The sequence below is a fragment of the Ranitomeya imitator genome, chromosome 1, assembly GCF_032444005.1.
Source record: "Ranitomeya imitator isolate aRanImi1 chromosome 1, aRanImi1.pri, whole genome shotgun sequence".
In the NCBI taxonomy this organism is placed as follows: Eukaryota; Metazoa; Chordata; class Amphibia; order Anura; family Dendrobatidae; genus Ranitomeya; species Ranitomeya imitator.
The window spans coordinates 107,928,841-107,956,162 of record NC_091282.1 but is presented as its reverse complement, the minus strand read 5'-3'; the positions used below and the strand labels follow the sequence as shown (position 1 = coordinate 107,956,162).

Sequence of the window (27,322 nt, the reverse complement as noted above, 5' to 3'; positions counted from 1 at the left end):
GAGTCAATGACAAAATATGTACTGATGCAGTGGGCCAAGGCTACTGGTGCAGGACAATATCCGGCCTCATTTGACCAGAGTGTGTAGGCAATTTATGGATGATGAAGGTATTGATGCCTCTTACTGGATTCTGGCCTGGAGTAGGTGAGGAACCATTGAAAACCTCTAGAAGTTTATGCATCAGTGCATCCATCAACGCCAAGTAGCACCAAGACCCATCCAGGAGCTCACTGAAGCCTTCATTCAGGTCTGGGAGAAGATCCCCAGATGTTGTTGGGAGCGAATACAGGTAAGTGGGGACCATACACATTACTGAATCAGTTTCAGTGATGAAATTAAGGCAATTTTTTTTTTTACTCTAGGGTGATTTGGAATCCAATCCTCAATTGGTTAATGATTTTAGTCTCCACTGACCATTGATATGTCATTTTATTTTCAACAAATTACATGTTCATCGTGATTCGATGTGACTGACGTGATGCTTTCATTTTTTAGTAACATATACACACCTATACACACTTCAATGTCAGAACAAATTAGCAAATTACTGGAAATTAATTATAAGGATACAAAAGGAACGTGAGTATATTTGCAGTAAACCACTTCATTTACATCTACCTTGATTTTACACATCTTAACCCTTGAGGGTTTATTGAGTGACAATATTCATTAACAATTAGGAACTAATTTCATAAGTAAAAATAATTAGCAATAAATTAGAGTACATGCTATCCGATATAATGAAGTTGATATCAGACGAAGTTCACTATTAGCAAGATGTCCGTTCATGAATTTAAAGCCTCACTGAGACGTGCGTCACGTGTGTCACGTACGTACAGGGCCGGCGTTAGGGGCAGGCAGACTAGGCAGCTGCCTAGGGCCCCTGCTGCCCTAGGGGCCCGCAGCCAGGGTTGGACATACTGCTGATCGCACTGCTCCAGGGCCCAGAGGTGGAGGGGGGGACCCTGCAGGCAGGCCCAGTATCATGCAGGATCAGGCCCCTTTCACTCCCTCCTGTAATCATGGAACACCCAGTGCCGGAGAGAGAGCGGGGCGTGAAGTGCAGGAGTTCAAAGAGGGGGCGTGTCATGCAGGGAGAGACGCTAGCCAATGAACGCTTTCCCCACCAGACTGAGGAGAGCGCTCACTGGCTGCCGTCTGTCCTCCTGCATGGCGCGTCCCAATGGTGAGTACTCACCTGTGGTCGGGGCCCCGGCCGCACAGCACACAGGGACAACAGTGGAGGACGAGCAGGAGTTACATTGTGTCTTCTGCTCCCTCCACTGTTCTATTCGGAGCAGGCTGCGGCATCTCCTCAATGTGAAAACATGGGGGAGCTCACTGCACGGGACAGCACTGCAGAACCAGGGGGCTGATATCAGTCTGCTCTGTGCCCCATCCCCCACAGTTGTTTCTGCAGCCCTCTCCAGTTGAACTATGTGACCTCATCCAGGGCTCATCTGATCACCTGATATCACAGATTAGCATGTGTGCATATACAGTATGTATGTGTGCATCTGTGTATGTACAGTATGTGTGTATCTGTGTGTGTACAATATGTGTGCATCTATGTGTATGCTTCTATCTGTGTGTATCTGTGTATGTATGGATGGTATATGTATGATATATTTGTATGGCTGTATGTGTATGCCTGTACAGTATGTGTGTATGTATGTATGTACAGTATATGTGTGTATCTGTGTATGTGCAATAAATTTGCATGTATATATGGTATACGTGTTTATGTGCATGTACATACAATATGTGTGTATGTTTGTGTGTACGGTATGTGTATATTGTGTGTGTGTGTGTGTATGTGTATGTATGGTATATGTACTGTATGTATATCTGTGTGTATGTATGATATGTATGTACGTACGGTATGTGTGTGACTGTACGGTATATGCATGTGTATATACGGTATGTGTATGCATGATGGTATATGTATACGTTTGCATATACTGTATTTGTATGTGCATCTGTGTATGTACAGTATATATATGTACGGTATATGTGTGTATGTATGTACGGTATATGTAGAGCAGATACCGGACATATCGTATATAAAATATATATTTTTTAGAGCTGTGGGGGCCCTGTGATTGCTATGTACACCCCTGCTTGCAGGGCAGTAAAAATGAGGGCAGTATGACTTGTTTCTCGGAGCCCGAGGCACGAGGGCCCCATTGCCAGATTGCAATCATCACAAGCAGCATACCGGGCAGTGAGGGGGGCCCAGACACATTTCTTGAAAAGGGGCCCCAAGCTATTAGTGTACGCCCCTGCCCCCAGCCAGTGGTGCATCGCTAATAGCGGCACACCATGCAGCTGCTATGGGGCCCGTGAGTCAGGCCCCATAGCCTGCCCGATGCCAGTGAAGCAGCAGCAGTGGAGCAGTGGGTGATGGGAGGCAAAAGTCGGTTGCTGTTGCGAAAGCCTGTGCCCGCTGAATAAGAGAAATTCATATTCACTGCTCCCCACGCCCATAGTCCCTCCCACGGCTATGCACTGAATCCGGCGCTGAGAAATGGGTGGGACTATAGGAGTGGAGAGCAGTGAATATTCATTTCACTTTAATAGTGGGCACAGAAGCAGCAGCTGGAGGCTTCCTGCTGCTGGGCAATCACATGTGCCCGCTATTAAAGGGAATTAATATTCACTGCTCTCCAAGACCATGAATATGGAAAGTATCGGTGAGCGAGTGAGAACATGGTGGCCATAATACTGTAGGACTACATTATATTCTATGGGGAGGCTGCATTATATTCTATGGTGGACTATGGGGAGTGTATTATAATTTATGGAGGACTATGGGAAGTGTATTATACTTTATGGAGGACTATGGGGAGTGTATAATACTCTATGGAGGACTATTAGTAGTGTATAATACTCTATGGAGGACTATGGGGAGTGTATTATACTATATGGAGGACTAGAGGGAGTGCAAAATGCTGCATATTCATCATGCAATTGGATTGGTTTTGCCGGAACAAAAATCATTGTTCTCATCAGCACATCGCCCAGTGAAAACTGCAGATATGCTGGTAAGATGATACTGTATAGGGACATATTGATCTACTAGTGACTTCAATATTGTTGATCACAGTCGTTTAGTGGCCTGAAATCAGCGCATGTAGCTACAACCAAAATGTTTCTGTGTGATGTGCAATATGTTAGTATTTGGGGCCTCATTTTAAACTTTTGCCTAGGGCCCCACTTTGCCTAAAACCGGCCCTGCGTACGTATTCTATATGTTTTCACTGAGAGAACACATACTCTATGTAGTCTATGGTGAAAGAGAAGGACAATCCGCTCACCTGTCTGGTGCACAGCATTAGCACTCTTCGAACAATTTAAAGGGTGGGAAAAGTCGGCGTTCTTTTGATGACATTACTTCTTTTTTACATGCTGTTTTTCTCAGCCTCTTATGTTTTTAATATGATCTAATATAGCATTTCATTTTTTATTAATGAGTGCTGGCTCGTACTTGGATCCTCTACATAATCTATGCGGCTTTTCACATATCCAAAAAAAAAAAAAAAACGGAGATGAGTCTCTTATTAGGATGAAAATCCCCCATTTAGATATGAGCGTATCGCTTCGCTCACTCCTGGTCCGTAGTCCAGGTCAGTGCTCTCTGGCGGTAGGTAGGAGCTTCCCAGTGTAACGTCTGATTCACGGCCCTGGCATGGCATCAGCTGTGCGGCACACAGGTCAAGTCTCGTCAGTCCAGCTAGTCATGAGCATAGCCTGGGATTCTGGAGGGTAAGGAAATTCACGCACCTCCTGTCCTTGACCAGAAAGCACCGACACGGACCATGGTTGCTGAGAATCCGTCAGTATTTGTAGCATACAGTAAAAACTGATCTAACACTAATGGTAAAAATGGATACATAGATCTAGAATTGATGAAAATCTGATTCTGCTCACTAGTGAAGGGAAAAAAAAAACTGGACTTCTGGATGAGGAGTTATCAAGAAGAAAAAATACATACAATGCAGATCTTTCACCTTGGGGCAACTGGGGATCTAGCTTCACTAGTTACCTCATCTGAGAGCAGCATGATATAGGAAAAGAGAAGCTGAATCCAACGATGTATCACTTAAATTACTGGGTCCAGCTGTTCTGACACAATCAGAGCTTTTAGATTTAGAACTAAGCAGAGCTGTGAACGCTATCCCCGCCTTCACCAGACTGTGTACAAAGTCTATAGACAGTGAGCTGCTTATCACAGGAGGGGGCGTTGCCAGCTACATGTTAATCTCTTAGTGATAAATCCTTCACAGTTCATAAACAACAGCACGCACTTTGACAAGTGACACATCACTGAATTCTGTGTCTCAGCCTCTATCTCTTGCGGTCTTCAGATTACATAGCAAAAATCCGCTGACAGATTTCCTTTAAACTAAACTTAGAAAAAAGATTTGATCATATGGAATTACAAAATAGTCATATTATAAAATTTAACTCTGAGGGTGAGTGGTCATAGTTGGAGTCTGGAAACTTGTAAAATGCTGTCTGCGGTAGTCAGAAGCACACCCCGTCTCATCATTGGTTTAATCTGCTGCTATCTCCCTCCCTAGGGCAGTTCTGCTTCTTCAGACTGGTTACGGTGCATAAACACTGTTATGGGAGGAAGAAAGTCAGTGCATGGGAGGAAGAAAGTCAGTGCATGGGAGGAAGAAAGTCAATGCATGGGAGGAAGAAAGTCAATGAATGGGAGGAAGAAAGTCAGTGCATGGGAGGAAGAAAGTCAGTGCATGGGAGGAAGAAAGTCAGTGCATGGGAGGAAGAAAGTCAGTGCATGGGAGGAAGAAAGTCAGTGCATGGGAGGAAGAAAGTCAGTGCATGGGAGGAAGAAAGTCAGTGCATGGGAGGAAGAAAGTCAGTGCATGGGAGGAAGAAAGTCAGTGCATGGGAGGAAGAAAGTCAGTGCATGGAAGGAAGAAAGTCAGTGCATGGGAGGAAGAAAGTCAGTGCATGGGAGGAAGAAAGTCAGTGCATGGGAGGAAGAAAGTCAGTGCATGGGAGGGAGAAAGTCAGTGCATGGGAGGAAGAAAGTCAGTGCATGGGAGGAAGAAAGTCAGTGCATGGGAGGAAGAAAGTCAATGCATGGGAGGAAGAAAGTCAATGCATGGGAGGAAGAAAGTCAATGCATGGGAGGAAGAAAGTCAGTGCATGGGAGGAAGAAAGTCAGTGCATGGGAGGAAGAAAGTCAGTGCATGGGAGGAAGAAAGTCAGTGCATGGGAGGAAGAAAGTCAGTGCATGGGAGGAAGAAAGTCAGTGCATGGGAGGAAGAAAGTCAGTGCATGGGAGGAAGAAAGTCAGTGCATGGGAGGAAGAAAGTCAGTGCATGGGAGGAAGAAAGTCAGTGCATGGGAGGAAGAAAGTCAGTGCATGGGAGGAAGAAAGTCAGTGCATGGGAGGAAGAAAGTCAGTGCATGGGAGGGAGAAAGTCAGTGCATGGGAGGAAGAAAGTCAATGCATGGGAGGAAGAAAGTCAGTGCATGGGAGGAAGAAAGTCAGTGCATGGGAGGAAGAAAGTCAGTGCATGGGAGGAAGAAAGTCAGTGCATGGGAGGAAGAAAGTCAGTGCATGGGAGGAAGAAAGTCAGTGCATGGGAGGAAGAAAGTCAGTGCATGGGAGGAAGAAAGTCAGTGCATGGGAGGAAGAAAGTCAGTGCATGGGAGGAAGAAAGTCAGTGCATGGGAGGAAGAAAGTCAGTGCATGGGAGGAAGAAAGTCAGTGCATGGGAGGAAGAAAGTCAGTGCATGGGAGGAAGAAAGTCAGTGCATGGGAGGGAGAAAGTCAGTGCATGGGAGGAAGAAAGTCAGTGCATGGGAGGAAGAAAGTCAGTGCATGGGAGGAAGAAAGTCAGTGCATGGGAGGAAGAAAGTCAGTGCATGGGAGGGAGAAAGTCAGTGCATGGGAGGAAGAAAGTCAGTGCATGGGAGGGAGAAAGTCAGTGCATGGGAGGGAGAAAGTCAGTGCATGGGAGGAAGAAAGTCAGTGCATGGGAGGGAGAAAGTCAGTGCATGGGAGGGAGAAAGTCAGTGCATGGGAGGAAGAAAGTCAGTGCATGGGAGGAAGAAAGTCAGTGCATGGGAGGGGACTTCTATTACAAGAGGATAGAAGGATTAGAAAACAGCTGATCCAGCAGTGCTAAAAGAAAACCATCCGATAAGAGATAAACACAGAGGCAAATCATTTGCAGTAAATGATGCTTAATAGTCGCTTTAAGCTCAGGATACAAGGATGAATTCATAATCCTATAATAGTATTTATTCCAATATATTGCTGTAAAACTAGCACTTTATGAAATCTTTATGTCATAACTATTTAGAAATGAAACAATGGCTTTAGTACGGGAATAAATCATCTTTTGTCAGCTATGAAAAGAAAAATTATGGTATCAATCTTTTGGCTTATCACAGTCATGAACAAATATTATTGAGGCTACTATTTGTCACCGGTAGCATTCCAGACGCCGCTCGTATCTCTTACTATGACAGCACAGCAGGCCATATCCTACTCACACCAGCAGACGCCAGTCATAAAATCATCTCCACAATGTGACTGGAGAATGACAGTCGTCGTATTTCTCAATATATAAAAGTACGGATAAGAAAATCACCACAAACCTATTTATCTACCACCAGTAGAATGCAACCTGGACACAGTATTTGTAAACTGCTTATTATGTATGTTGCCAGCTTTATCAGCGTAACAATAATAAAATAAGAATGGTTTACAATATCGCAGGTTTGTTATAGAAAAAGTGCAATCCTCAATTTCAGGGCTCATTTAGACAAGCGCATGATAAGTCCATGTACGTAGTAAACTTTTGAATGACTTTTCATAATAAGTAGTAGAATAAGTAGTCATGGATGTGTACAGGAGGAGTAACACCAATTTAGTTCATTGTAAGGGTATGTGCACACGTTGTGCGGATTTTTCCACACTGATTTTGGTAAATCCGCAGGAAAACCGCACTTCGGATTTACTGTGGAATTACCACGGTTTTTCTGCGGATTCCACCTGCGGTTTTACACCTGCGGATTCCTATTGAGGAGCAGGTGTAAACCGCTGCGGAATCCGCACAAAGAATTGACATGCTGCGGACTATTAACCACTGCGTTTCCGGGCGTTTTTCTCCGCAGCATGTGCACTTTGGATTTGGTTTTCCATAGGTTTACATGGTACTGTAAACTCATGGAAAACTGCTGCAGATCCGCAGCAAAGTCCGCAGCGTGTGGACATAGCCCAACACTTCAATCCTGGACATTTCTCCTTTGCAGTCTCTCAGTTTCAAATGTCCCAACGCTAATGAGTAGAGACCGTCAGCTATGATGTCTCCTCATACATAGCACAAAAAGAAAATAGAAGACCCTGCTCCCCTATCTCTCTGTATCACACTCCTAGACTTAGTCACAGCAAAAGAACAGCAAAACTGAGCAGTGTAGCTGTAAATCCAGGATTGAGGTGAGAAATAATTTACATCAAATCAACAGAAGTCTGTGTGATGCTCTGCCCCTATCTTTCTCCAGCTGCCCCCCTCCCCATCTCAAAGGGGATCTATCACAAGGCTTTTGCTATCCTATCTGAGAACAGCTTAATACATGAGCAGAAACCTTGATTCCAGTAATGTGTCACTTACTGCGCTGCTTTCTGTCATTTTGATAAAATGACTGTTTTAGCTGCTGCACATCTAGCAGTTCTATGAATGCCGAATTCTGTATAACGCCTCCCACACCGACTGCCCTTTGGCAGCTTTCTGCGTATAATGCACATCAGTGGTGGGCTTCAGGAATATGGAGGACAATACTTGTCCTTCTGTGATAATCACCTACTGATAAAACACGGATTTCATAAAAACACACCAAGCAGCTCAGAAAGTGATACATCGCTGGAATCCGGGTCTTTAGAGAAGGCTAAAACAAGTTCTAAAAGACATAAAGAAGTTATAAAACATATGTCCAGCAAGTAATTTTGAAACTACTTTGCGTATGTTGGTTATTCCAGGAGGTATCCACCTGAATAAAACACCGCACATACCCTAAAACGTCGCACGCTGTTTATGGATTAGGGCATCCTTTCAAAAAATCTGCCAACTAGAAAATTGTTTTCGACCGCGAATTTTCAAAACAATAAAATAAATAAAAATGTCCTAGCCTTACACGGACAACACAACGTCTCCATTGATCATAGACCGGACGATGCTATGGAGCTGTAGACTTATTTTACACTTCTACGAGATACAATGATCGGATTCTATATCTTGCAGCTTTATATTGTGACATACAGCCATAAATCAGAACCAGAATTTCTTGCATCTTTTCGGCTAATTGTGAAGGAGACTCAGAGGACAGAAGTCAATCAATAAAAGCACAAATTACAATGCAAACACGAGCACTGCTCATCATATCTCCGCCATGCGCCAATTCTGGCCCCCATAAAACATGTAAGGCAAATACTAATCAACAGGAGCTGCAATATTGAACTTTGCATACAGTGTGTGTTTTGTAACCCGGCAGCCAATATCGGCTCCATGAATAAAACATCAATATGAATTCAATGTCAGTCTGCGCTGGAAACATTACAGCAAATGCAGCTCATTTACTCACAAGCTTCCCCGTCTTGGAAGGCTCAGTTCTTTCTGAAAGAGAACAAAGTACATATTCTGTTAAAATGGGGAAGACTCCAACATCTGCATAAAGCGAATGAAAGATACATATCCTTAAAGTACACAGTGATTTACAACATGTTGGGAGAGCAAATCGAAATTTTAATCTGATGGCATCTTATTAGAAAAGCAATATACAGTACATCGTGAGATAACAGAGCAGATGGCTTGTCGCACCTAGGTCGGCTTCCACAACAAAATCCATAACACGCACATTGTTGCTGTTAAGTTTCAATTTTTGTGTGCACTAAATCAATATTGATACAATTAGGATAAATTCACACCAAGCACATTTATTACAGATTTTTTATTTTTTTTGCAAATTTCCAGTTTATCTGCAGAAAACCAAGTGTATCCCCATTGAAATGAAGCAAACTAATCTACGACTGCAGATAATTCTGCAATAGATCCACCATGTGGGAATTTACAATTAGGGTCTTTTTATTTGGGCAGATAAACTGCTGCAATGAGCGCGGATCGGAAATATGGGAAGTGATCACCTCTCGTTTTACATTTGGCAATCATCATGAATGAGCAACTTGTATAAGGAAGAACAATAATTCCTATGATCAATCACCCCCCATAAAGTTTGCAATTCTGTTGGCAGGACATTTTTGTTTATATGGGTGAAGAAGCGGACGAAAAATGGTGTATTTATGCCCGCAAAAAAAACATGAATTTTGAAATAACAAAAAAAAAACAAAAAAACAAAAAAAACAAGAAAGTATTTTTTTATGCAGACCAATGTGTAAAAGTTCATTTGTAAGTTATCATAATTATGTAGGAATTGGATTTCTAAAGAGCACAGAGCCTGTAAGGAAAGTGTCCCTACAGCTCTGTAGTAGATAAAGGGGCTTAACGGTGATAACTTAGGGGAGCCGCAATTTTCGGCAGATCACTTTTATCCCTGTCATAATGGCGCGGCAGTGCATATGCTCGACTACGGCTCCATTCATGACTAATGACACTGTCTAGTGCGGCGCTTGGGTTTTTCCAGTAGCTCCATAGAGAATGATTGGCGCGGTGATCGGGCAATCGACCTGGTACTCCATTTTGTAACAGGAATGAAAATTCCCGGGTCTGCTGATCAGTGTGGACCCCAGCGGTTCGACCCCCACCAATCAGTAAGATATCATCTATCATGTGGATGGGCGATAATATGTTTTCATAGGACAATATCTTTATATTCATGTGTCCTGATAGCGTATCTCAGTATGGCACAATATTGCCGACATGGAGACCCCAAATTTAATGCGACATCTGCCATTTGAGATCAGCATTGGGATATACAGAAGAGGCTCACAGGTTACTGCATGGCGCCATACAGTTCTTTACAACTAGGGGCGGGTACATGGATGTAAAATGTGGCGGAGTACAAGAGGCCTATCAAGTATGAGGCTTTTACTCTGTCCAAAACTAAATATGCTAAATATTCTAAAGTTACTTCTCTGCATACGAAGACTTTTACAGAAGTCAGTAAATACGTTGTTCTAACAGATGCAGCATTGTGTAGCCTAACACACCGTCACTATACCATCATTCAGAAACGTGTCGTTGGCCGCGGAGCTGCAGTTTTCTTTGTCACGTAGAGTTGAGCAAAAAGACTTGACCCTGGTGCAGCAGCCACATCAGAAGTCCAGGGTCACCGGACCAAACCTCTGAACTAGGTAGCCCACCGTGACACTGACAATCACACTGCAGTGGCCTCTATCAAGAAAGGGTGGTGTTAGACCAAGGTCCCGAAAATGTGTGTGGTTCGAAAATGACCTGGTATAGAGCAAATAACCAGAACACTTCGTAACACATTGAAAAGATGGAACAGAAAAATATAAACTGAATATAAACACAAGTTCACATCATTTACCAAAATGTATCATCACCTACAGTTTATAAAAAGAACATAATCAGACATACAACCAAGGACAAAATGATCCGTCATCACCACGCTGTGTGACTACAGACGTATGAATCCCCCAGAACACGCACTGGGGGGACCCGCCGGTTTCTGACCTGGGGTCGGAGGGTATTTGTCAGTTATATATATACCGCAACCAGTGGGCGTGGCCTAGCTCCATACACTTGTATGGCCTGAGGCTGTGCCCTCTAGTAGGACACGCCCACTGGCCGGCCACGTCACTACATGGGGCGCCGCCTCAGTTCAATACAACTGTATGGAGCGAAGCCATGCCCACTGCCCATGGGTATGTATAACTCATACATACCCTCCGGTCCCGGGTCTGAAACTGGTGAATCCCAGCAGCGTACACACAGTGCATGCGCTGGGGGGATTCATAAGTCTGCAGTCACACAGAGTGGTGGCTGACCTATCGGTTTTGACCGGACAACTCCTTTAAAGCACTAAAGAGACCAAGTTCCTGTGCTCCACTTTTATTTTAACTCCACCATATGGTCCCAGTGATTTGGGTCTTTTTATGTAGGGCAGTGGTCCCCAACTCCAGGCCTCGAGGGCCGCCAACAGTGCAGGTTTTCAGGATTTCCTTAGTATTGCCCAGGGGATGGAATCATCACCTGTGGAGATGATCACATTACCACCGATGCAATACTAAAGAAATCCTGAAAACCTGCACTGTTGGCGGCCCTCGAGGCCTGGAGTTGGGGACCCCTGATGTAGGGCTAACTTTCATGTTTTTACCAATGGGGCGGTGCTCACAGATTCCTTGGGGGCGTTTCCTTAATCTACTGTCATTATTACCATTTATGCCACTCCTCCTTGAAAGAGACCATAAAAAGTTGCACCAAATAAAAAGGCTACTTTTTCTGGAATTGTATGGCAAATTAATGAATAAAAAACAAAAAAAATGCATACTCTATTCCCTAGCAGGAACAAAACAACAACAAAACGTGGCCACTAAAATTTACACCAATTAATTAGTCTACATTTATTTTGCCACTTAAACTCTTTAATTCATAGGGTAAAGTCCCAATAATTAATACATTTGATGAATAAATTCAGCTCTATTTATCCAGTTGTGGCCATTTTGCTACCAATATTCAGATTTCTGAAAGCGCCATTAAAAATGATGGAACGGTCACAGACATGTTCGCCATAAGTCTTAAAAATGAACATATTTCCTATATTTTTAAATAAATTAAAATCAGATCGTGAAGCATTCCTTTTGGCTGGTTATATTTTCTGATCATTGCTTTTGAATTCTATTTTCTGTACATGATTATTGTGGAGGCGATCATGCAGAAGAAGATGCAGCGTTTACAGTTATGGTGTTTTCTGCAGCATCATAGTCATAGGAAGCAACAGACTGCAGATGCTCATTAACGTCTATGGGAAAGCTTTCTAGGCATGCTACACGTTACTAAAGAACAGTAAAGGTACCTTCACACATAACGATATTGTTAACGATATCGTTGCTATTTGTGACGTAGCAACGATATCGTTAATGAAATCGTTCTGTGTGACAGCGACCAACGATCAGGCCCCTGCTGGGAGATCGTTGGTCGCTGAACAAAGTCCAGAACTTTATTTCGTCGCTGGACTCCCTGGAGACATCGCTGGATCGGCGTGTGTGACACCGATCCAGCGATGTCTTCACTGGTAACCAGGGTAAACATCGGGTAACTAAGCGCAGGGCCGCGCTTAGTAACCCGATGTTTACCCTGGATACCATGCTAAAAGTAAAAAAAAAACAAACACTAGATACTTACCTACCGCTGTCTGTCCTCCAGCGCTGTGCTCTGCACTCCTCCTGTACTGGCTGTGAGCCGGAAAGCAGAGCGGTGACGTCACCGCTCTGCTTTCCGGCTCACAGACAGTACAGAAGGAGAGCAGAGAAGCAGAGCGCAGCGCTGGAGGACAGACAGCGGTAGGTAAGTATCTAGTGTTTGTTTTTTTTTACTTTTAGCATGGTATCCAGGGTAAACATCGGGTTACTAAGCGCGGCCCTGCGCTTAGTTACCCGATGTTTACCCTGGTTACCGGCATCGTTGGTCGCTGGAGAGCTGTCTGTGTGACAGCTCTCCAGCGACCAAACAGCGACGCTGCAGCGATCCGGATCGTTGTCGGTATCGCTGCAGCGTCGCTTAATGTGAAGGGGCCTTAAGCGATATTTTAGATATTTTAAATTCGTGTTAAAGAAAATAAAAATTATATATACGCTTAACAAAGAAACTTAATTGTCATGATAGGTAACTTTCTGCTGATAAATTTCTTTTAAAATATGTGAACTATAGGAAGATGTCTCAAGCTCTTTGCATAATGGTAGCCTCGGTCACTCCAGCTCTATTCTCCACCCAGTGCCGCCCTCTCCTCCTGGACTTCACAGCCTACATGCTGAGTGACTACAGGGAAAGGAGCGGTCAATTAGGCAGGAGGAAGTGGTGCTGGCTGAGTAATAGATCTGGAATGACAGAGGCTTCAGATCTACCATATACAGTTGCATATCCATTCAAACTATGGAATGGACAGGCGGCAGCCACATAAAGGTATTGATGGACTTCCCTTTGAAAAATCTACATGTACATATAAATAGTTTGAGGAGCGACATCCTGCTGACAGATTCCCTTTAACTAGGACGTAGAACTCCCGCATACACAAGTACACGCTGGGCAGATCATCTCCAATGAGAACTAAGGAGAGGCATGTAATATCCAATATGCCCCATCATTTTTCCCCACATCTACAGATGGGGAAAGAACAAGGTTCAGACTACTCCATTACACATTTGATCATCATTTTGTCTTGAAATCAGTGGGTTTGACCAACGTTAATGTGTATGGGCACTACTAGGGTACGCGCACATGAGGTTTGTTTTTTTCCAGGCAGGGCCAACTCGAAACCCGTCTGAAAAAGTGTTCAGAAAATGCTCAAAAGAACAAGCATATGCTTTTCTATGTAAAAGTCACTTGCTAGTCATATGCTCAGGCTTTAGAGTCTTTTAACCCTTTCACAATCTTTGTTGTAAATGTATGTCAACGGTCGGGTCCCTGCCTTTGAGGCGGGCTTGCACACCGAGCCCACATCTTTCCCTAAACATGATGACCAATTTATTCAGCCATCATGTGCCTTTAACAACCGTGGGTGGAGAGGCGCTCGGCCCCCGGCTGTTAACCAGTATAATTTCGCTGTCAATGATAGCAGAAATTAACATATGCTGCCTGGAAGTGCGCATTCATCCTGCTCATCGGCGCCTGTGTCATGTGGGGAACCGATGGGTTGTCATGACAGCCATGGGTCTGCTGATGACCCCAGGGCTTGTCATTACAATCCACTTGTGAATGCTGGCTTGTGGCCGGCGTTTAAAAGAGATCGTAATTTGTGCTGTACATAGCTGTGCAGAAGCCCTGCTAAGTACAGAATCGGCAATCAGATGATCAACTTCAAGTCCACAAAGAGGACTAAAAAGTCCAGTAAAAAGTGAGGGAAAAAAATGTTTATAAAAATATGAAAAAAAAAAAAACCATACAAAAGTCCAAAGTCCTTTAGCCCCATTGGTTTTGCTGCGTTAGTAAAAGTCTGATCAAAAATGTTTTTTAGCTGCCACAACATTGCAATAAAATGCAATAAGAGGATATCAAAACATCATATTTACCCCAAAAATGGTATCAGCAAAGACTTAGGGCACAAAAAATAAGCCCTCACACAGCACTATATCAATCTCGAACAATGAAAACATGCATCTTGGAAAATGGCAACATACCGTAAGCGAAATTGTTTATTTTGTACAAATTTCTGATTTTTTTTCACTGCCAAATATATAAAAAACTATACATGTTTGGTATCTGCGTACTCGTACTGACCTGGAGAATCATATTGCCTCGTCAGTTTTACCATTTAGTGAACATGGTAAATAATTTTTTTTTTAAATTGTGGAATTGCACCTTTTTTGCAATTTCAAAGAATTTGAAGTTTTTGTTCCCACTTTCCAGCACATCACATGATCAAATGAATAATGTAATTCAAAAGTACAACTTGTCCCGCAAATAACAAGCCCTCCTATAGGGACATAAAAATACAAGTTATGGCTCTTGGAATAAGGCGAGGAAAAAAGGAAAAGTGCAAAAACAGGAAAATCGCAAGGTTATAAACGCGATAGCCACTTCAGGTTTTCAAAAAATGTCAAGCTCTTAAGTGAGTGGACCATTCTTCAGGTAGATTCTGCGCCTTTTTGAGTTTTCCCAGCATCTTTGCTCCAAAAAATAATAGCGGGTTAATTGGTGTGTCACACCAAGCATGGAGAACAGAAAGAGGAGAAAAATATCAATAATCTCAAGATTATTATTATTATTATTATATTTGTTATTATTTGTCCATCTAAAGAGATCTTGATGTTCCTTTGCCCACAGTGCACAGCATAATCAAGAAGTTTACAAATCATGACACTGTAGCTAATCTCTCTGGACGTGGATGGCAAAGAAAAAAATTTATGAAAGGTTGCAATGCAGGATAGTTCGGATGGTGGATAAGCAACCCCAAAGAGTTCCAAAGAAATTCAAGCTGTCCTATAGGCACGGGGTGCATCAATGTCAGCGTGAACTATGCATTGACATTTGAAATAATAAAAATAATTTGAAGACATTTGAATGAAATGAAACGCTATGGCAGGAGACCCAGGATGACCCCACTGATGACACAGACGTAAAAATCTAGACTGCAGTTTGCCGCAATGTACGTGAGTAAGCCAACATCATGCTAGGAAATTGTTTTATGGACAGATGAGACCAAGATAGCATTTTTTGCTAAAGAACATCATTCCACTGTTTACTGAAGATGTAATGAAGCATGTAAAGAAAAGAACATCCTACCCACAGTCAGATATGGTGGAGGACAAAGAGGTATTGTTTTGTCACTGGGTGCCTTGACTGTGTGCAAGGCATCATGAAATCTGAAGTTTACCAAAGCAATTTAGATCATAATATAGGGCCCAGTGTCAGAAAGATGGGTTTGTGTCCTAGGTTATGGGTTTTCCAGCAGTACAATGACCCCATTCTTCAAGAAGCATCCACAAATGAATGGAAACAAAGCGATGGAGAGTTCTGAAGTGACCAGCAATAAGTCCAGATCTAAATCCCATTGAACACCTGTGGAGAGATCTTAAAATTGCTGCTGGGAGAAGGCATCCTTCAAATATAAGAGACCTGGAGCAGTCTGCAAAAGAAGAATGCTTCAAAATTCCAACTGAGAGGTACAAGTTTGTTGTTGGTTACAGGAAGTGATTGATTGCAGTTACTTATTCCAAAGGGTGTGCAACAAAAATATTTAAGTTGAGGGTGCCAACAATTTGTCTGACCCATTTTTGGGGTGTCGTGTAAAACTGTGTCCATTTGCCTTATTTTATCTTTTTTTGTGTTGTTCCAGTACACACAAAGGAAATAAACGTGTATAAGGCTACGTTCACATTAGCGTTGCGTCGGGGGCAGCCGCGGCGATGCATGCGTCATGCACCCCTATATTTAACATGGGGGGCACATGGACATGCGTTGCTCTTGCGTTTTGTGACGCATGCGTCACTGTGGCGCAACTGTCAGGACGCAGAGGACGCTGCATGATGCAGTTTTTTCTGCGCCAAAAATCATGCAAAAGTGAACGCATGCATCACAAAAAGCTGCAGTGTGCATGCGTTTTTGCATGTGTTGCGTCGCCGACGCTGTTCCGCACAATGCTAATGTGAACGTAGCCTAACAAAACATGTAATTGCAATAATTTTCTGGGAGAAATACCGCATATACTTGAGTATAAGCCGAAATTTTCAGCCCACTTTTTTGGGCTGAAAGTCCCCCTCTCGGCTTATACTCGAGTCATACCCAGGGGTCGGCAGGGGAGGGGGAGCAGGGGCTGTCTAATTATACTTACCTGCTCCTGGTGCGGTCCCTGCAGGTCCCTGCTTCCCAGTGTCGGCAGCTTCCTCCTGTACTGAGCGGTCACATGGTACCGCTCATTACAGTAATGAATATGCGGCTCCACCTCCCATAGAGGTGGAGCCGCATATTCATTACGGTAATGAGCGGTAACGGTGACCACTCACTACAGAATGAAGCTGCGGCGCCGGGGAAGCAGGGACTGCACAGCGCCAGGAGCAGGTAAGTATAACGGGGAGGGGGAGCGCAGCGCGATACTCACCTGCTCCTCGTTTCGGCGCCGCTTCATCTTCAGCAGTGGTGCTCAGGTCAGAGGGCGCGGTGACGTAGTTAGTGCGCGCCCTCAGCCTGAACGTCAGTGCTGAAGATGGAGCGGCGCCAGAACGATCAGCACGTGAATATTGAAAGCGCCGGAGCGACGGAGAGGTGAGTATGTGATTTTATTTTTTTTTTTATCACAGCAAATGGGGCAAGTGTCTGTATGGAGCATCTATGGGGCCATAACGTTTGTGCAGCACTATATGGGGCCATAACGTTTGTGCAGCACTGTATGGGGCCATAACGTTTGTGCAGCACTATATGGGGCCTTAACGTTTGTGCAGCACTATATGGGGCCATAACGTTTGTGCAGCATTAAATGGGGCCATAACGTTTGTGCACCACTATAAGGGGCCATAACATTTGTGCAGCACTATATGGGGCCATAACGTTTGTGCAGCACTATATGGGGCCATAACGTTTGTGCAGCACTATATGGGGCCATAACGTTTGTGCAGCACTATATGGGGCCATAATGTTTGTGCAGCACTATAAGGGGCCATAACGTTTGTGCAGCACTATATGGGGCAAATATCTTTATGGAGCATCTTATGGGGCCATAATCAGCATTTGCGCAGCATTATATTGGGCAAATATGTCTATGGAGCATCTTATGTAGCCATTATTAACCTTTATGCAGGATTATATGGGGCATATTTTAATATGGAGCATCTTATGGGGCCATAATGAACTTTATGGAGCATTATATGGGGCTCCTGATTCAATATAGATATTCGAAAACACTAAACCTACTGATGTCTCAATTAATTTTACTTTTATTGGTATCTATTTTTACTTTTGACATTTACCGGTACCTGCTGCATTTCCCACCCTAGGCTTATACTCGAGTCATTAAGTTTTCCCAGTTTTTTGTGGCAAAATTGGGGGGTCGGCTTATACTCGGGTCGGCTTATACTCAAGTATATACGGTACTTCATTTTCTGGACCAATTTCAAGGGTGCCAATACCTCTGGCCATGACTCTATAATGACCCGCATAATTAACCCCTATCTGACCTCGGACGGGACAGTATGTCCGAGGTCAGATCCCCTGCTTTGATGCAGGGCTCCGGCGGTGAGCCCGCATCAAAGCCGGGACATGTCAGCTGTTTTGAACAGCTGACATGTGCCCGTAATAGGCACGGGCAGAATCGCGATCTGCCCGCACCTATTAACTAGTTAAATGCCGCTGTCAATCGCAGACAGCGGCATTTAACTACCGCATCCGGCCGGGCGGCCGGAAATGACGTCATCGCCGACCCCCGTCACATGATCGGGGGTCGGCGATGCGTCTCCATTGTAACCATAGAGGTCCTTGAGACCTCTATGGTTACTGATGACCGGTGGCTGTGAGCGCCACCCTGTGGTAGGCGCTCACAGCACACCTGCATTTCTGCTACATAGCAGCGATCAGCAGATCGCTACTATGTAGCAGAGGCGATCGTGCTGTGCCTGCTTCTAGCCTCCCATGGAGGCTATTGAAGCATGGCAAAAGTAAAAAAAAGTTAAAAAAAAATGTGAAAAAAATAAAAAAAAAACATAAAAGTTTAAATCACCCCCCTTTCGCCCCAATCAAAATAAATCAATAAAAAAAAAATCAAATCTACACATATTTGGTATCGCCGTGCTCAGAATCGCCTGATCTATCAATGAAAAAAAGCATTAACCTGATCGCTAAACGGCGTAGCGAGAAAAAAATTCGAAACGCCAGAATTACGTTTTTTAGGTCGCCGCAACATTCAATTAAAATGCAATAACGGGCGATCAAAAGAACGTATCTGCACCAAAATGCTATTATTAAAAACGTCATTTCGGCACGCAAAGAATAAGCCCTCATCCGACCCCAGATCACGAAAAATGGAGACGCTACGAGTATCGGAAAATGGCACAATTTTTTTTTTTTGTTTTAGCAAAGTTTGGAATTTTTTTTCACCACTTAGATAAAAAATAACCTAGTCATGTTAGGTGTCTATGAACTCGTACTGACCTGGAGAATCATAATGGCATGTCAGTTTTAGCATTTAGTGAACCTAGCAAAAAAGCCAAACAAAAAACAAGTGTGGGATTGCACTTTTTTTGCAATTTCACCGCACTTGGAATTTTTTTCCCGTTTTCTAGTACACGACATGCTAAAACCAATGATGTCGTTCAAAAGTACAACTCGTCCCGCAAAAAATAAGCCCTCACATGGCCAAATTCACGGAAAAATAAAAAAGTTATGGCTCTGGGAAGGAGGGGAGTGAAAAACGAACACGGAAAAATGAAAAATCCCAAGGTCATGAAAGGGTTAAGGAAAACAGATGCATCCATCTTTTCTTGAACGGTTATAGGTTATAGTATTAGTCAGGATACCAACTTCATCATCCAGTAATGCAAACAGCAGATTAGAAACAAGTTATAGACCGGCACATCTGTATATAGGCGGTGAGTTTTAATAACTTATGCATGGGGCAATTTTCTCCCCCAAAGGAAAAAAAAAACATATTAATGTATTTAGGTTGCCCTTTTTTGTCATCGTGGACATATTTTCCGCTTCCACAGGACTGTATAAGTAGCCAAATATGCCATTCATAAGTCTGAAATCTATGTGAGAAGATCAGAACCCTCACATGAAACCATACAACCTTAATACAAAAAAAGAAGAAAAAAATAAAAATAAATGACCTTTTTTGCTGTTGGGCTGATGTGCTAAATGTTGGGGATAAGGGGGTTCTTTAATATGGAATTTCGGCTTTAAATATAATGTTAAGAATTATGTCCAGACGGCAGCTGTCTGCTGTCCATTATAAACATACAGAATCATTAATGTAAAGGGCTTTATATATAAATGTTTAGGTCTCATTACACAGACAAAATAATGAATTGCCCAGTTGATATCAGGAATTTCACAGATTATACTTGAACAAGGCTGGCGAAAAAGAAAAAAAAAAAAAAGAAAAATTCTTTATAGTGGATATTTAGGACTCACCTTAGGATAGACCTGATAGGGGTAAGACCTTTGGGACCTTAAAGAGTCCCCATTATTTTGTACATAGGTACAGTGGCAGATCCCTACAAGTTACTGTGTCGAATACTGCAGCTTGCCCCATTCAAGTAAATAGTAACTGGACCCCCTTTGATCAACCATTGACTGATTATCATGGTGTTCTCTTGTAGGATGAGTTATCTGCCAATTGATGAATTGCTGTTATTTGCCATCTGATATCAGCCCCCACAGTCCTGTACTGTTACCTCTCCACAGGGTCAGTGAATAATGTTATTTGCTAATACGCTAATGACATATTGAACTAGCTTGTTCAAACAATGAGCCCCTGTGACCCACCCCCCTAACCTGTGAATGAGGAGAGGGACTTGTAAATATCAGGGAGGTGACACACAGATCTGTCCTGTGTGGAATGATGATGGGTTCACAGCATATCAGAGAGAAAGAAGAGTATATGGACTATGCTATCTTCTGTCTGCTGGACTGTTGGACTTTTATTCTGTTACTGAACTGCATTCGTGTTCTGGACTATTTTATCCTTTGTGTGGTGGATTATATATGAACCTTTCGTATTTTTGCCTAAATAAAGGTCTTGGGATTGTTCACTCTTCGCTGGCTCTGTTGATTGTGTGGTACCGGAGAAGTACTCCGTGACAAGTACAATTAAAAAAAAAAAGCACAAAAAAATGGATGAACACAACAGCACAAAAATTTAAAAGGCGGAAAAGAAATATCCGCTGCCGCTCACAGGCAACATGATTCAGACCTGCTCAGTCCTTTGTTAAGTCGTTTGGACTTAAATTCAGCCCTGTCGTTTGAAATCACACAGGCCCATGATGTCCCCGTCCCCAAGCACTAGATATTTATTACTAGGATATATACCCTGGATAGAGGAAAGCAGATTTACTACAAGACCAATATTTCTAATGATACCTCCGGTGTACGGGTGTCTTGAGAACACCGATTCTGTCAACAATGTAACAGACAAGCCGGCCCATGACCAGAGAGGCCCTTCTGGCATTTGCCAGATGGCCAGTCCGGCCCTGACCTACTGAGTATGTGTCGTGCGCCTGATTGCTCCTTTTTCACATTGGAGCGCTGATGCTCGACTCCACGAGGGAAAGATCTTGCTTCCTTTGTTGTGTATATAAAAACTTTTCAGGTCAACTTTTTTTTTTTTAAAGCCTAAACCCGTGTAATGATAATTATCAAAGATTGTTTGCATGATTTTCTTCTTACCTGTATACGTCCAGGATCCGGCTAGTACAACAAGGAGGAGGGAAACAAAAAGCATATTGAATTATGCCAGTCATTATTAAATTGCACTTCTGCTCAAATTAATCATATTGCAAATGTCAGCCAACAACATGGTATATTCTTCACATTGTGATGGTGACTGTTGTCAGATGCCGCGAGCTTCAGTACTACCAGCAATGGCGCACACAACAGACAGTCGTAAATAAGCCACGTCCGGGTTGCCATAAAAGCTACATTAATTCTCCTACGTTCCAAAAACTTCACACGGTTAAACAGCAAACAAAGCAATATATTTCTGCTCTATTTGCAGCCGTCCTCGGATTATTGATTGTAAAGTTTACCGATGATGCGCAGTAATTCTTCAATGAAACGGAGCCGAGTGATTCCATAGCACTTTGTGACGCTAGTGGCTAAAATATCAATTTGCGGGAAAAACATCTTGTGAAATATTTCAACATTAAAATGACATTTTCATATTCAGACCTGTTCCTTCCGCTACTTCCCAGATTGAATTATGAGGTTTGTAAATGGAAATCTAAACGGATTTTCACATGGTTAACAGCGGATTTCAGATTTGCTTTTGTAATAAATTTCAACCGAAGCAACAAACTGACAACATTTTACAAACTCAGACGCGTAATCTAAATAAAAGATATTTTTTATGGATTGAACAAAAAAATAAATAAAAAGACATGATGGATTAAATCCCAAATCCCATGTGCATCACCCCAGCACAAGCTAACAAGGTTGCAAAAGATAAATGGATCACACAAGGGCAACAAGTTGTTCTTTTTCCTTCTTATGCGACAACGACAAATGTCGTCATTTTGTAAGATCAATTTGGCAATGTCACAATTCCCATTTCTTGACATTACAAAGGCTCCGTTCAGATTAACGCAAATCACAACATCCGCTATCAATGGGTGGAAATGACTGGCTCATGATTTGACATGGGTGTCTAAACACATCCTAATTCTTCAATCTCCAGAGTTTTGGAGCAACTTCTGTTTTTTGCGATACATGGAAAAGGTGGATTAAAAAGAAAACGGACTACTGTAATTAAATATAAGGATAAAACATAGGGGTCTTTAAAGGGAACCTGTTGCCATGTTTTTCCTATTCCATGTAAGAGCAGCATAATGTAGGGCAGAGATCCTGATTCCAGCGATGTGTCACTTACTGGACTGCTTGACACAGTTTTTATAGAAAACAATGATTTTTCTGATGCAAATGTACCAGTTCCCTGAATGCTAAATTCTGTATAACCCCGACTACACCACTGAATGGCAGCTTTCTGCCTCTGCACAGTGTACACAGAAAGTTGCCAATCAGTGGTGGGGTGGGGTTGGACTACTTGGCAACAGACTAAGTATTCCTCTAATGATAATTTCATGCTGATAAAACTATGATTTTTATAAAAAGCACACTAAGCAGACCAGTGAGTGACATCGCTGGACACAGTCTCTGCCCCTACATCAGTGTTCCCCAAGTCCGGTCCTCAAAAGCCACCAACAGGTCATGTTTTCAGGATTTCCTTAGTATTGCACAGGTGATGGAATTATTGCCTGTGCAGGTGATGCAATTATCACCTGTGCAATACTAAGGAAATCCTGAAAACATGACCTGTTGGTGGCTCTTGAGGACCGGACTTGGGGAACAGTGCTCTACATCAGGGGTCCCCAACTCCAGTCCTCAAGGCCCACCAACATGTCATGTTTTCAGGATTTCCTTAGTCTTGCCCAGGTAATAATTGCATCACCTGTGCAATGCAAAGGAAATCCTGAAAACATGACCTGTTGGTGGGCCTTGAGGACTGGAGTTGGGGACCCCTGCTCTACATTATGTTACTCTCAAATTAGGTAGAAAAAAAGTGCTGACAGATTCCCCCTTTAGGGATTCAGATTCGACTCTTTAGGGCCAAATGTACAGAGCTACTTCACCCTCTGTTTACACTAAAGGTTATGGAGGATGGCCACCATCAGCAAAATGCCATCAAAATATATTATAAAAAAAGTAGTGTTCTGACCTTCATGAAGACAATTCCTGTTTCTCTTTATGGATATATATATATATATATATATATAGATAGATAGATAGATAGATAGATAGATATATATATATTAGATGATGGCCCGATTCTAACACATAGGGTGTTCTAGAATATGTATTTAGTTTATTTATGAAGTTTTCAGAATAATGCTATTTATACACAGGATTCGGCCGCCGCGACCAATTAGCAAAGCGTGGTTCATATTCCACGCCAATTCACGGGCGGACTGCGACTGTCGCTGATTGTTTGCGGCCGGGCGTGACCAATCAGTGAAGCCAGGTCCGGCTCCAGGTTTTTGAGGGCCCCGGGCGAAAGAGTCTCACTGGGCCCCACTCTAACACATACCACGATTCATGATGCACAGATACAGCAGAGAAATATAGCACAGCCAAGTAGCATATAACACAGCCCATGTAGTGTATAGCACAGCCACATAGTATATTGCCCAGCGACGTAGTATATAGCACAGCCCACGTAGTAAATAGCAGACACGTAGTATATTGCCAGCCGTGTAGTATATTGCCCAGCCGTGTAGTATATTGCCCAGCCGTGTAGTATATTGCCCAGCCACGTAGTATATTGCCCAGCCATGTAGTATATAGCAGACACGTAGTGTATAGCACAGACACGCATGAGATTGCCGAGCCACGTAATATATACCACAGTCACGTAGTATATAGCACAGCCCACATCGTATATAGCACAGAGATGTAGTATATAACACAGCCCACGCAGTATCTAACACAGACCACGCAGTATATAGCAATTTGGGCACCATATCACTGTTAAAAAAAAGAATTAAATAAAAATAGTTATATACTCACCTTCTGTCGGCCCCCGGATCCAGCCGAGGCGTTTACCGATGGTCCTCGCGACGCTCCGGTCCCAAGAGTGCATTGCTACGTCATCATCTTGCGAGACCGCAATGCATGGACTGGACTGTCGCGAGGAGCGGTAAGGCCTGGGCTGGATCTGAGGGCCGACAGAAGGTGAGTATATAATGATTTTTAATTTTTTTTAAATTATTTTTAACATTAGATCTTTTTACTATTGATGCTGCATAGGAGTGAAAAACGCTTGTCTTGATTAACAGACTACTACGTGTATGTGAATGGGTAACAAGAAACCTTACTTTCCTTAAAGGGGTTATCCACTATTAGGTCACCCCTTCTCAAATATCATATTCCCTGCACATAAATTACAGCCTGTACTTGACTCAGATGTCGGCACTGGCACCGTTCTAACTGTGAACGCCTGGGTTAATGCTAAGAGGCCAGTTCAATCGCAATTAACTGATATCTGGAGGAAGGGGCCAAGAGCAGCAGCCTTCACTTCTTTCAGATTTCAGTTTCATCTACAGGAAGTGAGAATGAAGCGGCCCATTAGCTGTTACAGGGCTGACGTGACAAAGCATCATGCGAGCCCAATCGCCAATGTCACCGGCATGGCACCACCACCGGAGGCGAGTACAGGATGCTATTTCATGTAGGGTAATATTGAGAAGAGGGGGTCCGAGTAATGAACATCCTATTTAACACCATCATATCGGTTCTGGAGAACCAAACATTTTCGCACTTCTATATGGAGAACATGCCGCACCTGTACATTTATGGAGAATACAGACGTTGTGTTTCCCCTAATAAAGGTTAATCGCCAATGTATTACCCATTACCTGAAATAGAATTATTTCTGCTTGTATTTTGTTCTCATTTGCAATATTTTACATTGTGAATTGTCCAATTTTTTCTGACCTTTTCCATCTTTTGTCCCATTCATTGCCGTTCAGCGAGTATGTGAAAGCTTTCCTTTTGTTCATTTTGTGCACCTGATATTTATTCATCCTTTCATTATTCTTGGACTTTATTTATTGCCAAACACAGAATGTTCTACATACAGATGAAAGGAACAGCCACCATGATTGCCCTGTTACTGAGGAAACCTTCAGAAAATTCTGAGAACCGTCCAGAAGAATTGCAAATATTCTACAATTTTGGGTTCTTCATGGAAAATCTAGTACTAGGTAAAATCTAAAGAACTGTATCCTATAAAACGTGAAGGAGCAGTCCCAGAAAAAAAAGAAGATTGTTTGATCAGGTCTTATTGGGAACCTGAGAAATAGCTATGACGTTAAAGAGGATTTATGGTGAAAACAAGTTACAGGATGTGTGATAATTTATTGATCGGTTTGTGGTCAAATAACCAGAATGAGGAATTGTCATCCATAAGGAGCTTACAGTGGAATGTAAACGTTTGGGCATCCCTGGTCAAAATTACTGTGAACAGTTAAGCAAGCTGAAGATGACGTGATCTCTAAAAGGCCTAAAGTTCAAGAAGACACATTTACTTTGTATTTTGCGCAAAAAAATATATATATACTGTTTGTTTTCTTTTTTTTTTTTCATTTTAAAAAAGCACAAAAAGGAAAAAGGGAAGATGCAAAAGTTTGGACACCCTTGAAGATTTGTGTGCTCAGATAACTTTGACCAAATATTCTGACTTTAATTAGCCTGTTAGGGTTATGGCTTGTTCACCATCATCATTAGGAAAGGCTAGGTTATGCAATTTCCCAGCTTTATAAAAACGCAGCCTCCTCTAACCTTGTGGCAAAAAACATCAGCCATGGATTCTTCTAAGCAGCTGCCTAGCACTCTAAAAATGAACATGGTGGAGGCCCACAATGCAGGAGAAGGTTTCCCTTTCCTCAAATCGGAATGTAATTAACAAATGGCAGGTAACATTAACAGTGGAGGTCAAGGTAAGTTCTGGAAGACCAAGAAAAATTTCAGTGAGAGCTGCTCATAGGATTGTTAGAGGCAAATCAGAACCCCAACTTGAATGCAAAAGATCTTCAGAAAGATTTAGCAGACTCTCGAGTTATGGTACACTGTTATACTGTTCAGAGACACCTGCACAAATAAGTCCTTCATGGAAGAGTAATCAGAAGAAAAACTCTCCTGCGTCATCATCATAAAATTCAGCGTCAAAAGTTCAGTGCAAAAGAACATCTAAACAAGCCTGATGCATTTTGGAAGCAAGTAATGTGGACAGATGAGGTTAAAATAGAAACTCTTTAGCCACAATCATCATAGGTATGTGTGGAGAAAAGAGGGCACAGAATTTCTAGAAAAGAACATCTCATCAACCATTAACCCCTTCATGACGGAGCTTTTTTTATTTTTCCGTCAATATGGCCATGCAAGAGCTTATTTTTTGCAGGACGAGTTGAAATTTTGAACAACACCATTGGCTTTACCATGTCGTGCAACAGAAAAACGGACAAAAATTCCAAGTTTTTTATTGATAGATCAGGAGATTCTGAACGCAGCGATACCAAATATGTGTATGTTTGATTTTATTTTTATTGTTTTATTTTGAATGGGGTGAAAGGGGGGTGATTTGAACTTTTATATTTAGTTTTTTTTCATATGTTCATAAACTTTTTTTTTTTTTTTTACTTTTGACATGCTTCAATAGCCTTCATGGGAAGCTAGAAGCTGCCACAACTTGATCGGCTCTGCTACATAGAGGCGATGTCGCCAATGTGTGCATTGGGCCGGAAGCGCTTGTTAAATGCCGCTGTCAGAGATTGACAGTGGCATTTAACTAGTTAATGTTCAAAACAGCTGACATGTCCTGGCTCTGAGGTGGACTCGGCGCCGGAGTCCACATCAAAGCGAGCGATACTGCCATCGGCGTAATAGTACGTCCGATGGCAGTAACGGGTTAAGCATGGGGGTTGATGAATTATGCTTTGGTGTTGTGTTGCAGCCAATGGCAGGGGAATACGTCACAGGTAGAGGGAAGAATGGATTAGATGAAATTTCAACAATTTCTTGATGCAAGCATAACACCATCTGTAAAAAAAAAATCTGAAGTTGAAAAAAGGATGGCTTCTACAAATGGATAATGTTCCTAAACACGTCAAAATCCACCATACACTACCTCAAAAGGTGCAAGATGAAGGTTTTACAATGGCCTTCACAGTCACCTGATCCCAGCACCATTGAAAATGTGTGGCTAGACCTCAAAAGAGCCATGCATGCAAGACGACTCAGGAATTTTCTGAGGAAAAATGGATGAAAACCCCTCAAACAGTAATTGAACGGCTCTTGTCTGGCTACAAAAAGTGTTTACTAACCATTCAGAGTGCCCAAAACTTTTGCATCTGCCCATTTTCCGTTTTGTAATTTTTAAAATGTAA

The 27,322-nt window shown here is 42.6% G+C and overlaps 1 protein-coding gene across 3 annotated transcripts in view; it reads right to left on the bottom strand.

Annotated features, from left to right (window-relative positions):
- Positions 1–27,322, bottom strand: part of MAST4 (microtubule associated serine/threonine kinase family member 4) — a 716,609-nt gene that overhangs the window by 282,536 nt on the left and 406,751 nt on the right. For all 3 annotated transcript variants that reach the window (XM_069749605.1, XM_069749612.1, XM_069749636.1), the window contains one exon: positions 8,626–8,657. In XM_069749605.1, coding sequence (XP_069605706.1) covers positions 8,626–8,657 — 32 coding nt within the window. The remainder of the gene's footprint in view (positions 1–8,625; positions 8,658–27,322) is intronic.